At 45.7% G+C, this 18,938-nt stretch overlaps 1 protein-coding gene across 2 annotated transcripts; it reads right to left on the bottom strand.

Moving 5' to 3' along the window:
• Positions 1–416: 416 nt before the first annotated feature.
• LOC121554620 (plasminogen activator inhibitor 1) lies at positions 417–10,793 on the bottom strand. 2 transcript variants are annotated; one of them, XM_041868269.2, is made up of 8 exons: positions 10,635–10,793; positions 8,841–9,079; positions 8,142–8,366; positions 2,808–3,002; positions 2,184–2,483; positions 1,856–1,942; positions 1,342–1,425; positions 417–875 (listed from the first exon to the last, which is right to left on the bottom strand). In XM_041868269.2, the coding sequence occupies exons 2-8, from the start codon at positions 9,076–9,078 to the stop codon at positions 829–831; spliced, it is 1,176 nt and encodes a 391-aa protein (XP_041724203.1). In that variant the 5' UTR covers position 9,079; positions 10,635–10,793; the 3' UTR covers positions 417–828. The 2 variants fall into 2 exon arrangements, with proteins under 2 accessions (XP_041724203.1, XP_041724205.1); XM_041868271.1 differs by having other exon boundaries at positions 1,856–1,939.
• Between the last annotated feature and the right edge of the window lie 8,145 nt (positions 10,794–18,938).

The following is an 18,938-nucleotide window of genomic DNA, read 5'->3' as shown; positions in this document are numbered from 1 at the left end:
TGGTTTCCATGGAAATTGAGTTATTACGAAATGATTGCCAAAAATGTGTGCATTCAGTCAGCAAGAGAGATTTTTTAAAATCGATTTTTACACAATTTAGCTTGCCGGTTTTATCAGAGGCTGTACATATTGCAGGCAATATTACATTTAGGCCTACTCTGTTGCCTAAATGTACTGCAACCACAACATGTAGGCTACACACAGCTTATGTCATACTGTGGGGCCTATTTTATTGTATTCAGAATCGGAATTAAAACCTATATTTCTGGATCCAACTACTCCAAATAAATAATTGCTTTTCTAAGTCACTGTACATGTTATGGACACAAGAGATTGACACTAATATGCAAACGTTTTAAATTGTAGGCTTCAACACATGTTAGGTTTTTAAAAAGTTGTCATTTTAATAAATATATAAATACTTTAAAAATACAACTTGTTGGAACAAACAGAGCAATACAGAAAATAAAAATAACATTCAACAGCAAAATAAAATACAGACATATTTTTTCCCATTCAATCATTTTCTCTTCAATGTTCATATTTTCAACCATACCAATTGCTCACATTAAAATAAAATAAAAATATCCCATCAGAGCAAATAACAGATATATAAACTTTCACTTCTTATCAAAATATATGCATTTTCCCCTTCGGTAACATGTAGATATATATAATTAACTTATAGTTAATGTCCAGGTCATAGATTTGACTATTCATGGTCGGTTTCAGTAGCAAGTTGATTGACAGGTGTCCCTGCCAATGGAATGATAGGAGTGTCCATGGTCATTGTGATCTAATCTGTGTTTCAATGGTTCCTATTGGTCACTAGTGTTGCTGGGGTTGGTTGACTTGACCCATGAACAGAACAGCACCTGGGATGGGAAAACAAATATATTTTATATTAGAGAAAGAACAAGGTAGGAAGTATGTCAAAGTGTCAGAGGGACAAAGATAATTCCAACAAGATCATACAGCATATGTAGGGACAAAATGGCTTGACTTCACTTGAATTTACTTGAAAGTGTATGCACTTCTATAAAGAGGGCACAGCTAGTTGGACTTATAGTGAGTGGAGACAGTGGATAACCAAGGCTAAGATTTTTTTTTGTTTTTTACATAGATGGTGATGTAGCAACAGGAGGAAGGTGTTTCCTTAATTGGGGAGGACGGGCTCGTGGTAATGCCTGGAGCGGAATTGGTGTAATGGTATCAAATACATCGAACACATGGTTTCCATGTGTTTGATGCCATTCCATTTGCTCCATTCCAGCCATTATTATGAGCCGTCTTCTCCTCAGCAGCTGCCACTGTGATGTAGGTAAAGTAAGGGAAACTCACCTGTGGACTTGTGTTGGATGAGGAAGAGGAAAGGTCTATCCAGAGTGATCTCCTCTACAGCCATACGAGAGAACATGATGGCAGCTGTAAAAGGGCAAAGACAGGAGAGGAGACAATGCAGTCAAAACACAACTCAGATACTATCATAATTTCATCATAAATGTATTATTTTTATGTGCATCTCTATGATAGGCAATACAGTCAAAACACAACTCTCTATTATCGTAAAGTTATCATCAATTCCTTATGAATTATCATAGTGTACATCCATATCACAGGAGGCTGCTGAGGGGAAGACGGCTCATAATAATGGATGGAATGGAGTAAATGGAATGGCATCAGAAACATAGAAACCGTGTGTTTGATGTGTTGGATACCATTCCATTTATTCTGTTCCAGCCATTACTATGAGCCCGTCCTCCCCAATTAAGGTGGCACCGGCCGCCTGTGTGTGATCCATATAATAAATACGGAATTGAGTCTGTCATCAACATGTAGTCTATGGGTCCTTTACCCGTAGCAGCTGATCCCTTGGTTCCCTCCTCGTTCACCTCAATCTTGACTTTCTGCAGAACCTTGGACACACACAGCCGCTCCTCTGCTGAAAGAGAGGGAGCGAAAGAGAGGGGGGAGGTTAGATTCTTTGTCTAAAAATAATAAGAAAACATACAGTATATTTGTTGAACACTGAAAATATAGAAGTGGAATGCTAGTGTGGATATTGGAACAGAGCCCATCCTATTCCATAGGCCCTGAGTCTGGTCAAGGAAGAGCACTATATAGTAAATAGCGTGTCATTTCAGACACCAACTGATGAATAGTAATGGTGGTAAGGTACTCACTGGTGACGTGTGTGAAGTCTGCCTTGGCCAGGTTGAACATATCCCCCAACCCCATCCTGATTAGAATAGGCTTCAGATCCACCTCAGAGTCCAGGGTGAACCTAGGCAGGACCAGTTGACGTTTAACGGTCCTCAGCTCCTGTCTCCACTGCTGCAGCCGTTGGGTGGTTAGCTCGCTACTGAGTGAGCTCACTGATGTCTCGGGCTCAAAGGGGGAGACCAGCAGCATGCTCAGGGACTCGCCCTCGTACGGAACCTCGATGACGTCGTAGTCCACGCCGTCGGGGGTCACAAACTCACCTGTAGAGGAGGAGAGGAAAGGTGGAGGTTGGATTAGTTTCATTTTGATTGGTGAAGGTAGCAGTCATGATTGGTTTTAACACTATAGCTGCAGGCTTGGGGCTGACTTGTATGAATGACTGTTGAAGAGTACATACCCTAAGGGCCGAGTTTTAACTAGATGGCTGTAAAATGATGTCAATGGGAGACGCGAATCATGTGCACAGATCTCATGTTAGGATTCTGTCCTAAGTGAGGTCGTCTAAAAGTAACACAAGTGTTTACACACAAAAAGGCTGGATTAAAATTCAACTCAAATCTTTAAAGTGGCAACATGCTACCCACCGTATTTGAAGCGGTGGGTGAGCCTCATCATGGGAACGGGCACGGAGCTGCCATTGGCACAGTGGAACATCCTCTCCTCTGTCATCTTGGGGTCAAAGGGCACCTTCCATAACCCCTGGAAGTGAAGGGCGTTCAGCAGGACCATACGGGTCTCATCGGTCAGAGCACCGGAAGACAGGAATGAAGGGATGGTACCTGGAGGAAAGAGAAGAGAGAGTTATGGAGGTTTGTTGAGACAGTGGGGTCAGTACTGTGACAACAAAAACACACATTTTTGATGTCATGGTATAATTGACTAATAAAGTATATTCCATTCTATTATATTCCATTCTATTTTATTCTATTCCATTCCATTCCATTCTATTATTATTATTGTCAGCTTCCTGCTTCCCCTGTTTGTCTCCTGGCCTCTAGAGGTCAGCTGTGTTCCCCCTTTGCCTTAGTTTTTCCTCATGTGTCCTAATTAGCTTATCTATGTCACCTGTGCCTTGTTTCCCCTTGAGTATTTTAGCTGTGTGTTTTCCCCTTGTTTCTCACTTGGTTATTGCGTCCTGTCTATGTGTCTCCTGCTTTGTCCCACCGTATCAGTCCTAGTAAGTTATTCGAAGTTATCTTTTGTTTGTTTTCTCCCCTCGGGAGTTGTTTGTTTTGCCTCCTGTTTTGAACATTAAATCTACTTACCTGGAGTATTGCCTGGGGTGTTTCATTTGGGTCCTACTACATCTCGTCTGTGGCAAGGGGTAGTACCCCCAGCTCTACACATTTGAGACCGGAGTTCTAGCCCGGCTTGTGACAGAATAACCAAGTCAATCATGGACCCAGAAACACTCAGTTCCCAGGACCTGTTGGCGGTGATCATTCGACATGAGGCTTCTTTCCAGCGCCATGAAGCCGTTCTCAGCCGACAAGAGGAGCTGATGGCTAGACATTCTCAACTCCTGGCCGAAATGATGAGTTCCCTTCACCAGCTCTTTGAACGCCTCCTTGGTTCTCCCCTTCCCCCGGTCACCTCCCAGTGACGACAGGCCTTCTCGGTTGGCGGAGCCCCGACTACCACCTCCCAAGCCCTTTTCTGGGGATCCAAGCTCTTGTCAGGGTTTCCTCACCCAATGCTCCCTCACCTTCGAGCTCCAACCCTCAAGTTTTCCCACAGACCGTTCCAAGATTGCCTACCTCATTACCCTTCTTTTCAGACAAGGCGCTCGCCTGGGCCTCTGCGGTGTGGCAGTCCCAGGAGGCCTGTTGTGACTCCCACGCTGCATTTGTAGAAGAGTTCAAGCGGGTGTTCGATCATCCTGTCAGTGGGCGGGAGGCTTCCAAGCGCCTACTGTCTCTCCGTCAGGGCTCCCGAAGCACGGCAGATTTTGCCATTGAGTTCCGAACCATAGCAGCAAGGAGCGGATGGAATGATGAAGCGCTGAGGGTCTGCTTTCAGGGGAGGGTTATCTGAGCCCCCTTCAAGATGAGTTAGCCACCCGTGAACCAGCTGAAGATCTCGAGTCCCCTCATAGCCTTGGCCATCCGCCTGGACAATCGTCTAAGAGAGCGGAGAACGGCTCGCCGTCAGGTGTCTCAGTCCCAAGTTCCTCTGAGCAGCTCTGTTTCTCCTGTTTGGATTCCGTCATTCAGAGCTGCCCCGGCTCCTGAACTGCCCCAGGATTCCCCGGAGAGCATGCAGTTAGGCCGTTCCAGGCTTTCTTCCAACGAAAGGGAACGTCGCATGAGGGAGCGTCGGTGCCTCTACTGCGGGGTTGCCGGCCACTTCCGCTCCACTTGCCCCGAGCTTGGGAAACGCCTGTCCCCGCCCAGCTACAGGAGGGTTGTGATGGGGAAAATTAGAGCTCCCTCCTACTAACGCGGTCCTAGCTATTCCAGCCACTCTGTCCTGGGAGGGCCACCAGCATCGGGTCCAGGCTATGATCGATTCCGGTGCCGCAGGTGATTTTATGGATGTAACCTTGGCTAAAGAACTTAAGATCCCTACCCAACTACTTCCTCAACCCCAGGCAGTTACAGCCTTAGATGGCAGACCTCTGGAACCAGGAAAAGTTACTGAGGCGACTCAGTCCCCTGCGACTTACCATCTCTCAACACCAGCAGGAGGAGACCTTCTATCTCATTGACTCTCCCGAGTATCCTATTATCCTGGGTCACCCTTGGCTATGCAGACATAATCCCCAGATCGACTGGCCTACTGGCACCATTCTTAGCTGGGGTCCCACTCTGCCTAACTCACCTGCATGCTTCAGAGTTCCTCAGCCCCTAGTACCCAGTTTCAAGAGTCTGTTGACGTCTCCCGAGTCCCCAGTGTTTTTCGTCCGGTTCAAAGCAGTGTTCAGCAAGGCCCGGGCTACTGCCTTACCGCCTCATCGCACTTATGACTGTGCCATTGATCTACTCCCTGGGTGCTGCCCTCCTAGAGGTCGGATCTTTCCCTTGTCCTCCCCGAGCACGCAGCCATGGACACCTACATTAAGGAGTCCTTGGCAGCCGGCCTCATCTATGCCTCTACTTCCCGGCTGGGGCGGGCTTCTTTTTGTTGAAAAGAAAGACGGGGTCTGAGGCCTTGTATTGAACGGGGACTCCAACAAGATCACGGTTCGAATCGATACCCTCTTCCTCTCATGGCCACTGCTTTTGAGCTGCTTCAAGGGGCGCCCATTTTTACTAAGCTGGATCTCCGCAATGCTTACCATCTCGTGCCGGATCCGGCCAGGAGCGAATGGAAGACGGCGTTCAACACGCCCACGGGACACTATGAATATCGGGTGATGCCGTTGAGGAGCATGAGGGGCATAACAGCTGGTTTCCGAGGCTCCTTGACAATCACCTTCAATGCGTTAAGCCTGGAGAAGTGTGAATTTCATGTTTCTCAGACTCAGCTGGCTTATTGTCACTCCGGCACCTAGAGATGGATCCCAAGAAGGTCAAGGCGGTCCACGATTGGCCCACACCTGCCACGGTCAAGGAGGTTCAACGGTTCATTGGCTTTTCTAACTTCTATCGAAGTTCAATTTCAGCTCGGTGGTAGCCCCTTGACGACGCTACCATGGAGGAGGGACCAAGATTCACTGGGGTCCGAGCAGGGGCCTCGAGGATCTCAAGCGCCGCTCACTTCTGCTCCGATTCTGGTGACCCCTGACCCAGGACCTTTCGGTGGAGGTGGACGCCTGAGAGGTGGGGGGTGGGAGCCGCCCTGTCTCAGAGGGTTGCGGATGGGAGATTACACTTGTGCCTTCAAGGTCTCGCGCCTGTCTGGGAGGCCGAGCGCAACTACCACGTGGGGGATCTAGAGTTGCTTGCGGCCAAACTGGCTCTTGGAAGAGTGGCGCTCATTGGCTTGAGGGGGCTCAGCACCCTTTCCAGGTTCTCACAGACCACAAGAACCTGGAATATCTCCAACAGGCTAAGCGGATGAACCCTCGGCAAGCACGATGGTCCCTTTTTCTTTAATCGATTCCAGTTCATCCTGACTTACCGACCTGGCACCAAGAACGTCAAGCCGGATGCTCTGTCTCGAGTCTATTCTCCCGAGGTACAAGAGAAGCCCTTGGCATCGATTATTCCGAGGTCTAGGATCGTCGCACACTGGAGTTCCTCCGACGGCGGTTTTGGTGGCCGTCCATCAAGAAGGACGTGCAGGTCTATGTTGAGGCCTGCCCTGTGTGCAACCAGGGTAAGTCGACACGCCAGCGACCCCAGGGACTGCTCCATCCCTTACCTGTTCCTCGAAGGCCATGGTCACACCTTTCTCTGGACTTTGTTACGGGACTTCCCTCTATCCCAGGGCAACACCGTCATCCTTGTGGTGGTAGACCGTTTCTCTAAGGCTGCCCGGTTTATTCCCCTGCCCAAGCTGCCCTCGGCTAAGGGAGACTGCGGAGCTCCTCATGAACCATGTCTTCCGGATATTTGGCATTCCCCTGGACGTGGTCTCTGACCGAGGTCCCCAATTCTCGTCCCGGTTTTGGGGGCCTTCTGCAGGCTTATTGGGGCCACAGCCAGCCTATCGTCAGGATTCCATCCAGAGTCTAATGGCCAAACGGAACGGATTAATCAGGATCTGGAGACCACCCTGCGGTGTATGGCGGCCAGTAATCCCACGTCTTGGGCCACCTATATCATTTGGGCTGAATATGCCCACAACACCCCTCCAGTCCTCAGCCACCGGTTTGTCCCCCTTCGAATGCCAGTTCGGTTACAACCCCTCCTTTGTTTCCAGAGGAAGAGGCGCAAGTTGGTGTTCCCCTCGGCCCAGCGCTTTGTCCAACGCTGTAGGCGGACCTGGAAGAAGGCCAGGTGTACCCTCCTTCGGACCTCCCAGAGATACCAAAGTCAGGCTAATCGCCACCGCCGGACGGCCCTAGTTTCCGAGCTGGTCAGAGAGTTTGGTTGGCCACTAAGAACTTGCCCCTCCGGGTCGAATCCAAGAAGCTTTCCCAGAGATACATCGGCCCTTTCCGCATTTCTAGAAAGGTTAACCCTGTGTCGTGTCGTTTAGTTCTGCCTCGCTCCCTTAGAGTTAACCCCACTTTCCATGTTTCACTCCTTAAACCTGTCTTGTCTTCTCCCTTTGCCCCCCACGCAGACCCCGGCCACCTCCCAGGATCATTGACGGCCAGCCAGCCTACACAGTCCGCCGGATACTGGACTCCCGGAGGGTCCAGAACTCTCTGCAGTATCTGGTGGACTGGGAGGGCTACGGGCCAGAGGAGCGCTCCTGGGTTCCGGCCAGGGACATCCTGGACCCAGGGTTGATCCGAGATTTTCGCACCCTGGGGCCAGGGTGTTCTGGAAGGAACGCCAGGAGTCGTTCCTAGAGGAGGGGGTCCTGTCAGCTTCCTGCTTCCCCTGTTTGTCTCCTGGCCTCTAGAGGTCAGCTGTGTTCCCCTTTGCCTTAGTTTTTCCTCATGTGTCCTAATTAGCTTATCTATGTCACCTGTGCCTTGTTTCCCCTTGAGTATTTTAGCTGTGTGTTTTCCCCTTGTTTCTCACTTGGTTATTGCGTCCTGTCTATGTGTCTCCTGCTTTGTCCCACCGTATCAGTCCTAGTAAGTTATTCGAAGTTATCTTTTGTTTGTTTTTCTCCCCTCGGGGAGTTGTTTTGTTTTGCCTCCTGTTTTGAACATTAAATCTACTTACCTGGAGTATTGCCTGGGGTGTTTCATTTGGGTCCTACTACATCTCCTCTGTGGCAAGGGGTAGTACCCCCAGCTCTACACATTTGAGACCGGAGTTCTAGCCCGGCTTGTGACAATTATGATAAATACTAAACTATCCTCCACTTTGTGTCATCTGTGAAGGTATACTGTATTCAGTACTACTGTATCTCACCTGCGGTATGGTCAGAGACCCAGGTGTTGATGATGTCCAGGGCCTGGTCTGGCCTGGAGAAGTCCAGCTGGTGAGGGGAGGCCTGGAAGGCTTTCCCCAGCCCCCGCCTAAAGCCTTTCTCCAGAGCCATCTTCCTCTCTACCATGACGCCGCTGGCCAGCTCCACTCCCTCCACACTGGAGATGTCCCGCTGGAGAAGACGCTGCTGACGCGCCATCCCTCGCTCTGGAGGAGGAGAGAAGGATTGATTGATTAATTGATTTTAATTTATGGTTAAAGGTACAAAGAAGGATGGAGAGAAAGAGGAGGAGATAGAGGAGAGGAGAGAATGAGAGAACGAATGAGTCACAATTGCATAGAGAGATGTTGAGATAGTGGGAATCAAATCTAATGTTATTTGTCACATGCTTCGTAAACAACAGGTGTAGACTAACAGTGAATGCTTACTTCACAACAATGCAGAGAGAAAAAAAAGACATAATATTAAAAGTAATAATATTTACACAATGAGTAATGATAACTTGGGTATGTACAAGGGGTACCAGTACCGAGTGGAATGTTGCTTGTCACTAGAGTCTCTTATTGTTATAAATATGTCATCGTCAAGGCCTCATTGTTTAGATATAGCCAAGTCTACCATCTGTCTCACTTTGTAAAAGTCAAAGTATTATCAGACACACAGCAGCAATCCTTCCTTGCCTTGTAGTGAGAAACCCAACTTGGCGTTCAGGGTCTTCAGGGTGTTGCCCCCAGCTCCCAGCTGAGCCATGCCCAGGATGGTGGCCACGCCGTAGGGGGAGAAGGCCACGTTAGACCCCTTGGAGGTCTGGGCCACCTGGGTGAAGACCCTCATCCCAAAGTCTGTTTGTTTCTCCTGGAGGTTAGAGAGGGCAGCTCCGGACATGCCGAGGAAGAACCACACGTACAGGCACAGCATCCTGGGGAGAGATGGAGGAGAGGAGCGCGATGAGTGGAGTGATAGAGAAATCTTACAACACCATGTACAGTCACAGCACCCTGAAAGAGATGGAGGAGAGGGTTAGATGAATCTAACAACATTATATACAGGTAAAGCATTCAAAGGAGAGAGGGAGGAGAGGAGAGAGCGATTAGTGAAATGATAAAAGGATCAAAGAAGAAAGATCAAAGATGAAAATATCTGTCAGATGCGTAGCTGTACAAGAGTGTTACCCGAGGGGTTACATATAAAAATGTTAATACCATATGTTTTCTTGAAACACCCAGGTCAGTTTCTGAGTCAGCATAAAATACCTTGCAGTAGGCACACTTTCTGCTGGCTAGCTATTAGAATTTAGAACCCTTTTAAAAAGCATTCCACAGCTTGTTTATAGCTAAATCTGTTTGTCGTTCACCTTGGCACAGAGACACAGTGGCCCTGGCATTGGATTGCTGTGGGTACAGACAGACATCGGTGAGACAAAACAAGAGACAAGACACAGGTGCTGGCCTTGAACATGCGGGTGTGAGCCAGACAGAGAGAGAGAGAGAGAGAGAGAGAGAGAGAGAGAGAGAGAGAGAGAGAGAGAGAGAGAGAGAGAGAGAGAGAGGGAGGGAAAGAGAGAGAGAGAGGGAAAGAGAGATAGAGAGAGAGGAAAAGAGAGAGAGAGAGCGAGAGAGGGAAAAAGAGAGAGAGAGCGAGAGAGAGAGAGAGAGAGAGAGAGAGAGAGGGAAAGAGAGAGAGAGAGAGGAAAAGAGAGAGAGAGAGAGAGAGAGAGAGAGAGAGAGAGAGAGAGAGAGAGAGAGAGAGAGAGCAAGAGAAAGTGCATGTTTGAGAGAGAAAGAGAGAGACAGAAGTGTGTTATAAAGTAGATAGGATGAAAGGGGGGGGATAAGCACCACAACCCTAAGTAACCCTAACACTCTAAGCCGACAAAGACCATGGCTTGTGCAGAACACAGTCAGTACAAGACGTGTTTCTTGTGGTTCCTACTGTCGTCTACTACTCCTCTACTCAGCCTCCCCCAGTTCAAACATAATGGTCTGCAGGTTCTGTTTGTCCAACTTGACTCACCTCTCGTCCTGTCAAAAGCCCTTTCACTGTGCGGTGACTGACCTAGTGACTGGACAACAGACAGTAGCTGTGCCACGGAACTTCTACAGAACAGTCTCCTGAAGTTTTGGGTTCTAATATTGATTCTTATACCATGACATTGTTGAATACTCGTTTCTGATTGGCTTGAAGGGCAATAAAACTGTTAGTTTAGTGACACACACACACGGACAGACAGACAGACAGACAGACAGACAGACAGACAGACAGACAGACAGACAGACAGACAGACAGACAGACAGACAGACAGACAGACAGACAGACAGACAGACAGACAGACAGACAGACAGACAGAAAGATGGTCAATATGTTTCCATTTAGTGATTTGTTACATAATAATAAAAATTTTTAAAGTTTGCATGAGGGGCATATTCCAAGATGTGATAAAACTTGTTCTAAATAATATAATAATCCAAACTCACACTTAAATTGAAGTTGAAGTGTTGAAAGAGGAACTAGTTGAAGATGAGCTTGAGAGTTGCTTGAGTAGGTCTTGAGCTGCTTGAGAATTGCTTGAGAGTCGCTGTAATAGTAGTAGGTCAGTCTTTTCCCTGTGAGTTAGAAGAGAAGCACCGGTTGAGTGTGAGTGTGTGAGTGCAAGTTCCACTGGTTTTTATAGCTTAGTCGTAGCGATATGCCTCCCCCTCCCTCTTCACTCTAGGCCCCGCCCCCGTAGACACGCGCCGAGAAGAAGTTATTAGTGACTATGAGGTCATCATCCCTAACTGTCTGGAGTGGCCTCACTCCTTAGCGAGGCTGTGGCACGCACACATACATGCACGCACTCATACATACACACACACACTAGTGCACACAAGCACAAGCACACACACACACTCTCTCTCTCTCTCTCTCTCTCTCTCTCTCTCTCTCTCTCTCTCTCTCTCTCTCTCTCTCTCTCTCTCTCTCTCTCTCTCTCTCTCTCTCTCTCTCTCTCTCTCTCTCTCTCTCTCTCCATCTCTCTCTCTCTCTCTGAATAAAAATAGTGGTTTTCTGAGAGGAGAGGAACTGAGAGAGACAGAGAGAGAGAGAGAGAGGTTGTGTACACCTTTCCACCAAGGAATCTCACTGAGAAAGGAAGGTCTCTCATTATGTTCTGCTAAAGTGTTCCACCTTGTACTGTGTCTACTCATCTCTCTCTCTCTCTCTCTCTCTCTCTCTCTCTCTCTCTCTCTCTCTCTCTCTCTCTCTCTCTCTCTCTCTCTCTCTCTCTCTCTCTCTCTCTCTCTCTCCCTGCCAACCCCTCTCTCTCTCCCTCTCTCCCACCAACCCCCCTCTCTCTCTCCCTCTCTCCATTGGTGAGGGGTGACATACACAGATCTGACACATCTGGTTCTGTAGTTGCCAGCATTCCATGTGCGTGCATGTGTATGCTTTGACATTTTGGACTGTATATTTTCCAGTTCTGCCACAGCTATGTGTGTTTAAAACGTGTGAAAAGTAAAATGAACCGCGACTTCACTAAAAGCCCTGAGGGCAAAACACAAAAGGAGTACTTGTTCGGTCAAGCTGGATTCCGGAATGCTGGACACCCTCACAGAATTCTAGTTCCTTTCCACTCTCCTTCAAAAATCGTACTGTAACTGTAAATGTCTCCACAGCAACTGGGAAGGAGGGGGTCGGGGTGAGCTTGAGGCAACAGACTTGTGATGCGAAAGAAGACATGGTAGTAAATTTGAGTCTATGATGTCATAGACTGTTAAGATTTTGTTGTTGCTTTTTAAACTAGAAGTGTTTTTGTCGCTGCTGTTGATGTTGGTTTTGCCGTTGCTTCGTGTTCACGTGTGTTCATGAGCTTCACTGTCTAGTTCCACACAACATGTTGAGACTGTGTTGTAGATGTAAACACAACTGGTTTTCCTATCAAACAAATTAACTTGAAGTGTAGGTAAATTACACACACAAACACAAACAAAACACAGCTCATAGCATTGTCATGACATCATAGTCATCATCATTTATTTTTGTAGGACGCTTAAAAACTTAATCTCTGTCATTGTCATATGTGTTTGTATAATGAGACTAAAAATACCACTTCTATCAAACAGACATGATGTCACCATCGAACCCACCCCCCACCCACCCACACACACCCCTAGCCCCCCTTCATTTGGTACATTCCTTATTAGGTTGTCAATGGAAATCTGGTTTGACTGCACAATCCATTTCCTTTCAAGAGGGATGAGATGAGCATGGGAATGGGAACTCACTCTGGAACAGTGGTAGTCACGCACTGTTCTGTTACTATGGGCAACAGACCAGGGGTTCTCTGGGAAAGAAATTAGGCCTAACCCAAAACACATTTTGGATGAAAGACAAACAGCTTTTATGTAACATTAAAACTCCCCTTTCCTAACCACTTTCCAAAATAAATTAAGGGGGGGGGGGATAAGCACCACAACCCTAAGTAACCCTAACACTCTAAGCCAGGGTTCTTCAATTCCGGTCCTGGAGGGCCGAAACACTTCTGTTTTTTATTTCTACCTGGTAGTTAATTGCACTCACCTGGTGTCCCAGGTCTGAATCAGCTCCTGATTAGAAGGAGAGGATGAAACACAGAGGTGTTTCGGCCCTCCAGGACCGGAATTGAAGAACCCTGCTCTAAGCCAACAAAGACCATGGCTTGTGCAGAACACAGTCAGTACAAGACGTGTTTCTTGTGGTTCCTACTGTCGTCTACTACTCCTCTACTCAGCCTCCCCCAGTTCAAACATAATGGTCTACAGGTTCTGTTTGTCCAACTTGACTCACCTCTCGTCCTGTCAAAAGCCCTTTCACTGTGCGGTGACTGACCTAGTGACTGGACAACAGACAGTAGCTGTGCCACGGAACTTCTACAGAACAGTCTAAAACTCCCCTTTCCTAACCATTTTCCAAAATAAATTAGTTCAACATTTGTTTCAATTCTACTTAGGTTTTTCAGGCCTAAGGCTATTCAGGCCTAAAGGTAAAGCAAAAAACTGCGGTTTTAAGGAACAGTTTGCGGCCTACTCATAGAGTAATGTGGAAAGAGATGAAAGATAAACTGTCATACATTTGAAATATGCATTGAGAAATCATCAGTGAAATTTTTGGTGTTTCTACTATTCCACAGAGAAAGAGGAACCGGTAAGCTTCTGCGGTTTTAAGGAACCGTTTTCAGCATACTCATACTGTGGAAAGAGATGAAAGATAAACATATGATATTACATTGAGAAATCATTAGCGTCCGTACAAATGCACTCATTTTGACAAGATACATTGTTTGATCATCACATGATAGGATGTGGTTGTCTTCCAAACACTTCACTTCACACAGACGTAGACAGTCATACACACACTCACACACACTTCACACAGACGTAGACAGTCATACACACACTCACACACACTTCACACAGACGTAGACAGTCATACACACACTCACACACACTTCACACAGACGTAGACAGTCATACACACACTCACACTTCACTTCACACAGACGTAGACAGTCATACACACACTCACACTTCACTTCACACAGACGTAGACAGTCATACACACACTCACACACATTTCAAAACACCTTATTTCAAAACATCTTATACCTGCTGTGGCCCATTTCTAATTTCATTGGAATGGTTATTTGCGTAATTTTGCGTGATGGGGTTCTAATATAAATCCTGAATCAGCTGGGGAGTAATCACTGCAATCCATCTGTCATCACTATCAAACTCCATGTGTAATCAGTAGAGCTGGGTTATATATGGACTAAAATCCATATTAAATTGCCTGAATTGATGCGATAACGATGAATAGAATGATACGTTTATAACATTCATTTGTTTATTATCCTTTAAACTACTAATACTAGTTTGATAGTTGTAGCCATCAATTGTCCCATTAACAATCATCCATATTAGCAAACGTATTTCATTTCAAACTTCACATTTCTCTAGTATAGGCTACTTATCGTAATGAAAGACATCAGCAAAATGCCGGCAATAATTTGGTATGGTTGGTGTCAATCCTTTTCGGTTTATCTTCCCAGCTCTAATATACAGTTGAATTCGGAAGTTTACATACACTTAGGTTGGAGTCATTAAAACTTGTTTTTCAACCACTCCACTAATTTCATGTTAACAAACTATAATTTTGGCAAGTCGGTTAGGACATCTACTTTGTGCATGACACAATTAATTTTTCCAACAATTGTTTACAGACAGATTATTTCACTTATAATTCACTGTATCACAATTCCAGTGGGTCAGAAGTTTACATACACTAAGTTGACGGTGCCTTTAAACAGCTTGGAAAATTCCAGAAAATGATGTCATGGCTTTAGAAGCTTCTGATAGGCTAATTTGAGTCAATTGGAGGTGTACCTGTGGATGTATTTCAAGGCCTACCTTCAAAATCAGTGCCTCTTTGCTTGACATCATGGGAAAATGAAAAGAAATCAGCTAAGACCTCAGAAAAATAATTGTAGACCTCCACAAGTCTGGTTCATCCTTGGGAGCAATTTCCAAATGGTTGAAAGTACCACGTTCATCTGTACAAACAATAGTACGCAAGTATAAACACCATGGGACCACGCAGCCGTCATACCGCTCAGGAAGGAGATGCGTTCTGTCTCCTAGAGATGAACGTACTTTGGTGCGAAAAGTGCAAAGCAATCCCAGAACAACAGCAAAGGACCTTGTGAAGATGCTGGAGGAAACAGGTACAAAAGTATCTATATCCACAGTAAAACGAGTCCTATATCGACATAACCTGAAAGGCCGCTCAGGCGGGAAGAAGCCACTGCTCCAAAACCGCCATAAAAAAGCCAGAGTGCGGTTTGCAACTGCACATGGGGACAAAGATCGTACTTTTTGGAGAAATGTCCTCTGGTCTGATGAAACAAAAATAGAACTGTTTGGCCATAATGACCATCGTTATGTTTGGAGGAAAAAGGGAGATGCTTGTAAGCGGAAGAACACCATCCCGACCGTGAAGCACGGGGGTGGCAGCATCATACTGTGGGGGTGCTTTGCTGCAGGAGGGACTGGTGCACTTCACAAAATAGATGGCATCATGAGGAAGGAAAATGATGTGGATATATTGAAGCAACATCTCACGACATCAGTCAGGAAGTTAAAGCTTGGTCGCAAATGTGTCTTCCAAGTGGACAATGACCCCAAGCATACTTCCAAAGTTGTGGCAAAATGGCTTAAGGACAACAAAGTCAAGGTATTGGAGTGGCCATCACAAAGCCCTGACCTCAATCCTATAGAAGATTTGTGGGCAGAACTGAAAAAGCGTGTGCGAGCAAGGAGGCCTACAAACCTGACTCAGTTACACCAGCTCTGTCAGGAGGAACGGGCCAAAATTCACCCAACTTACTATTCTTAATGCAATCTCATAAGGCATATTATTCCTAAGAATCCATTTGTCATCATCAAACTACATACAGATACAGTTTATAACAACTCATAGACATCTGCTATGATTTTGTAAGGCAAATCAGTTGTGTGTGAGGCAAACTATTCCTATTAACTTCTATGCTCAACCTCTTCCAATCAGCCCACTTCACCGTACTACTACAATGGAACTGTTATTTAGGCCAGGATTCAAACTGGACAGCGGAAGATACTCGTTGTAGTGCCGTTCACATTTAAAAGTAATTTCCTATCGAGCCGACACATTTTTTTTATTCTTCTCATCTTCCTGCTATTATGATCCATGTTTCAGCAGTTGACCTGTTAAATCAGTTTTTCTGAATGTATTGTTATAATGTCTGTGTGTTACTCTTGTCTGTAACTGTTCTGTACTCGGTCATGTGTTTTATGCTTTGTGTGGACCCCAGCAAGAGTAGCTGCTGCATGAGGAACAGCTACTGGGGATCCTAATAAACCAAACTAAACATACTTTATCGCCAAGGTATGAGAAAACCACAACCACACAATGACTCAAGATTCTACAGAATAGTTAATCCAAATATAGGCTACCGGTAACTTATTTGTCTGTGCTTATTTAGGCTAGTTGCCAAGATAACACATACACACTTAAAGTACACTGTTATGTAAACAAGAGGAAAGCTGGATACTATTATTATTGTGGTCGTGATGGCAAACAATTAGACAACGGTGAGAAATAGGAGATGAATGGAAAGATTGTGGGCGAAAGGTCATAGGTCGTGGGACAGATGGTCTGGGAGAACGAGGGATGGAGGATGGAGGATGTGATGTGTGAGGGAGGAATGACTGGATGAGGGAAGGAGGGGAGGTAACAGTGAAAGAGTGATGAGAGGGGGACACATGGTGAGTAGGAGGAAAAGGGATTCCCTGGAAGAGAGGCTTGCCAAGTCAGAAATGCTGACCCCTGCGTTTCCCTGACTACCACTCAGCCTTCGTATCTGGCATTGAGTAAGCGATGAGACGTTTTCCACCAGCAGTATACCCGAAGTAACAGGCTAAAGGGCTTTTCACATTACTGAGCCGAACCAGGCTGTTCTGAGCTGGCCTCGTTACGCATCCATCGCAGTTAGGATGGCACAGTACATCATCCTCGTGTTCATTCAGTTCACTAATAATGTTCTGGGGACTCCCTCACAGAGAGATCTGCTGACCACGTCTTCCTTGTATCTTACTGGTTGAGTAATACAGTAGATTAAGCTTTCCTCAAGCAGCGATGTGACCGAAGGTTGCAGTAGTACTAGACAGTGATATGATTGTGTTCACCAATAATGCAGATTACTGGAAATTGAAATGACAAAGAATGGCCAAATGAAAGTGTTACTGGGCAGAATGTTAAAAACGAGAGCGACTAAGAGTGATCTATTCTACTGTATGTTACAGTTCATGGGGGAAACAAATAGATAAAGAAATTATGACATTTCGATGAAAGATTGCAAAATTGCTGTTGCAAAAAAAAGGTTGACTTGCTACGATGTTCTGACCTCGATTTGCTAATTCATCTTTTTAATGATGACAATATGCCGATGACCCTCAATGTAAAGTTCAAGAATGTTTTTCTGACGTTCTTATTTCTTTTTTGACGCATGTCTTGTCTGATACCGGCGGTTGGTTGCCCAACGAACAGGACTCAACAACAGGAAGTGAATAAGAAGGTGAAACAGTCATGAGGGGAAAACAACATTTCCTGAACACTTCCCAGAGAGAGAATAGTTATGGTAAGTAATAAGGACATTATTACACACACACACACACACACACACACACACACACACACACACACACACACACACACACACACACAAAATAACTAGACATTTGTGGAATTCTACAGGACAGTCAACAAAGCATGAATGGTGAAATTATCCAGTTGGACACCATTGTCCGTTGGAGATTCCAAGCAAAGATGTCTCAGAACTACTGGAAGGGAAGATGTTTTGAGGGGAAAAGTGGACAATTTTCTAATCAATGGATGCATCCCAAATGGAACCATATATAGTGCTCTACTTTTGACCAGGTCCCTGTGTAGGGAATAGGGTGCCATTTGGGACACAGCCAATAGTGATACAGAGAAGAGGAGGGAAGCCAATGTTTTGACACTGATAAGTGTGGACTGCGGACAGAGTCTAACGCCTGAAGAATTCGTCGAGACAACACACTCACTCTCAAAGAAAGTTCCGGACCAATGACTGGAATAATTTCTAAATGATTGACAGCGTGCGATTAGCCCAATCATGGAGAAATACTAGGGGCTCAGAGTTTCTCCTGAGCACATGACCTGACCAAGAAAACTCCAGGCCCTATTAAAGGCTACAACTCTTTTAGTCTATATTACAGGCTGTAACTAGGACCCCAATACATTCCTAACCATGTCGCCACTTCATATCTAGGTGCAGGCAAAATGGAGTAGAGGCACAACTCTAACTGGTAGATTCAAAGTTTATTGTAACTTGCTTTGTCATATTTGGCCTGTCCCACATGAAAAAATACTATAATATACTATGGTATAAATACTGTAGTATTGCTATATTTACATACTATAGTATTCACTGTAGTGTTTTTGCAGACTTTACAGTTGTCACACCCTGATCTGTTTCACCTGTCTTTGTGCTTGTATCCACCCCCTCCAGGTGTCGCACATCTTCCCCATTATCCCCAGGTTATTTATACCTGTGTTCTCTGTTTGTCTGTTGCCAGTTCATCTTGTCTCGTCAAGCCTACCAGCATTTTTCCCGTACTCCTGTTTTTCTCTAGTTCCTGTTTTCTAGTTTTCCCGGTTTTTATCTTTCTGCCTGCCCTGACCCTGAGCCTGCCTGCCGTTCTGTCCCTTCTGGATTACTGACCTCTGCCTGCCCTTGACCTGTCGTTTGCCTGCCCCCCTGTTTTTGTAATAAACATTTGTTACTTCAAAACTGTCTGCATCTGGGTCTTCTCCTTAGCCGTAATAACTGTAGTATATAGAAGTACAGTGAGGGAAAAAAGTATTTGATCCCCTGCTGATTTTGTACGTTTGCCCACTGACAAAGACATGATCAGTCTATAATTTTAATGGTAGGTTTATTTGAACAGTGAGAGACAGAATAACAACAAAAAAATCCAGAAAAACGCATGTAAAAAATGTTATAAATTGATTTGGGGAAGGGAAATAAGTATTTGACCCCTCTGTAAAACATGACTTAGTACTTGGTGGCAAAACCCTTGTTGGCAATCACAGAGGTCAGACGTTTCTTGTAGTTGGCCACCAGGTTTTCACACATCTCAGGAGGGATTTTGTTCCACTCCTCTTTGCAGATCTTCTTCAAGTCATTA

This window comes from Coregonus clupeaformis, chromosome 39 (genome assembly GCF_020615455.1).
Source record: "Coregonus clupeaformis isolate EN_2021a chromosome 39, ASM2061545v1, whole genome shotgun sequence".
In the NCBI taxonomy this organism is placed as follows: Eukaryota; Metazoa; Chordata; class Actinopteri; order Salmoniformes; family Salmonidae; genus Coregonus; species Coregonus clupeaformis.
Note: the sequence above shows the minus strand (reverse complement) of the source record. Positions and strands in the feature narration are given on the sequence as shown.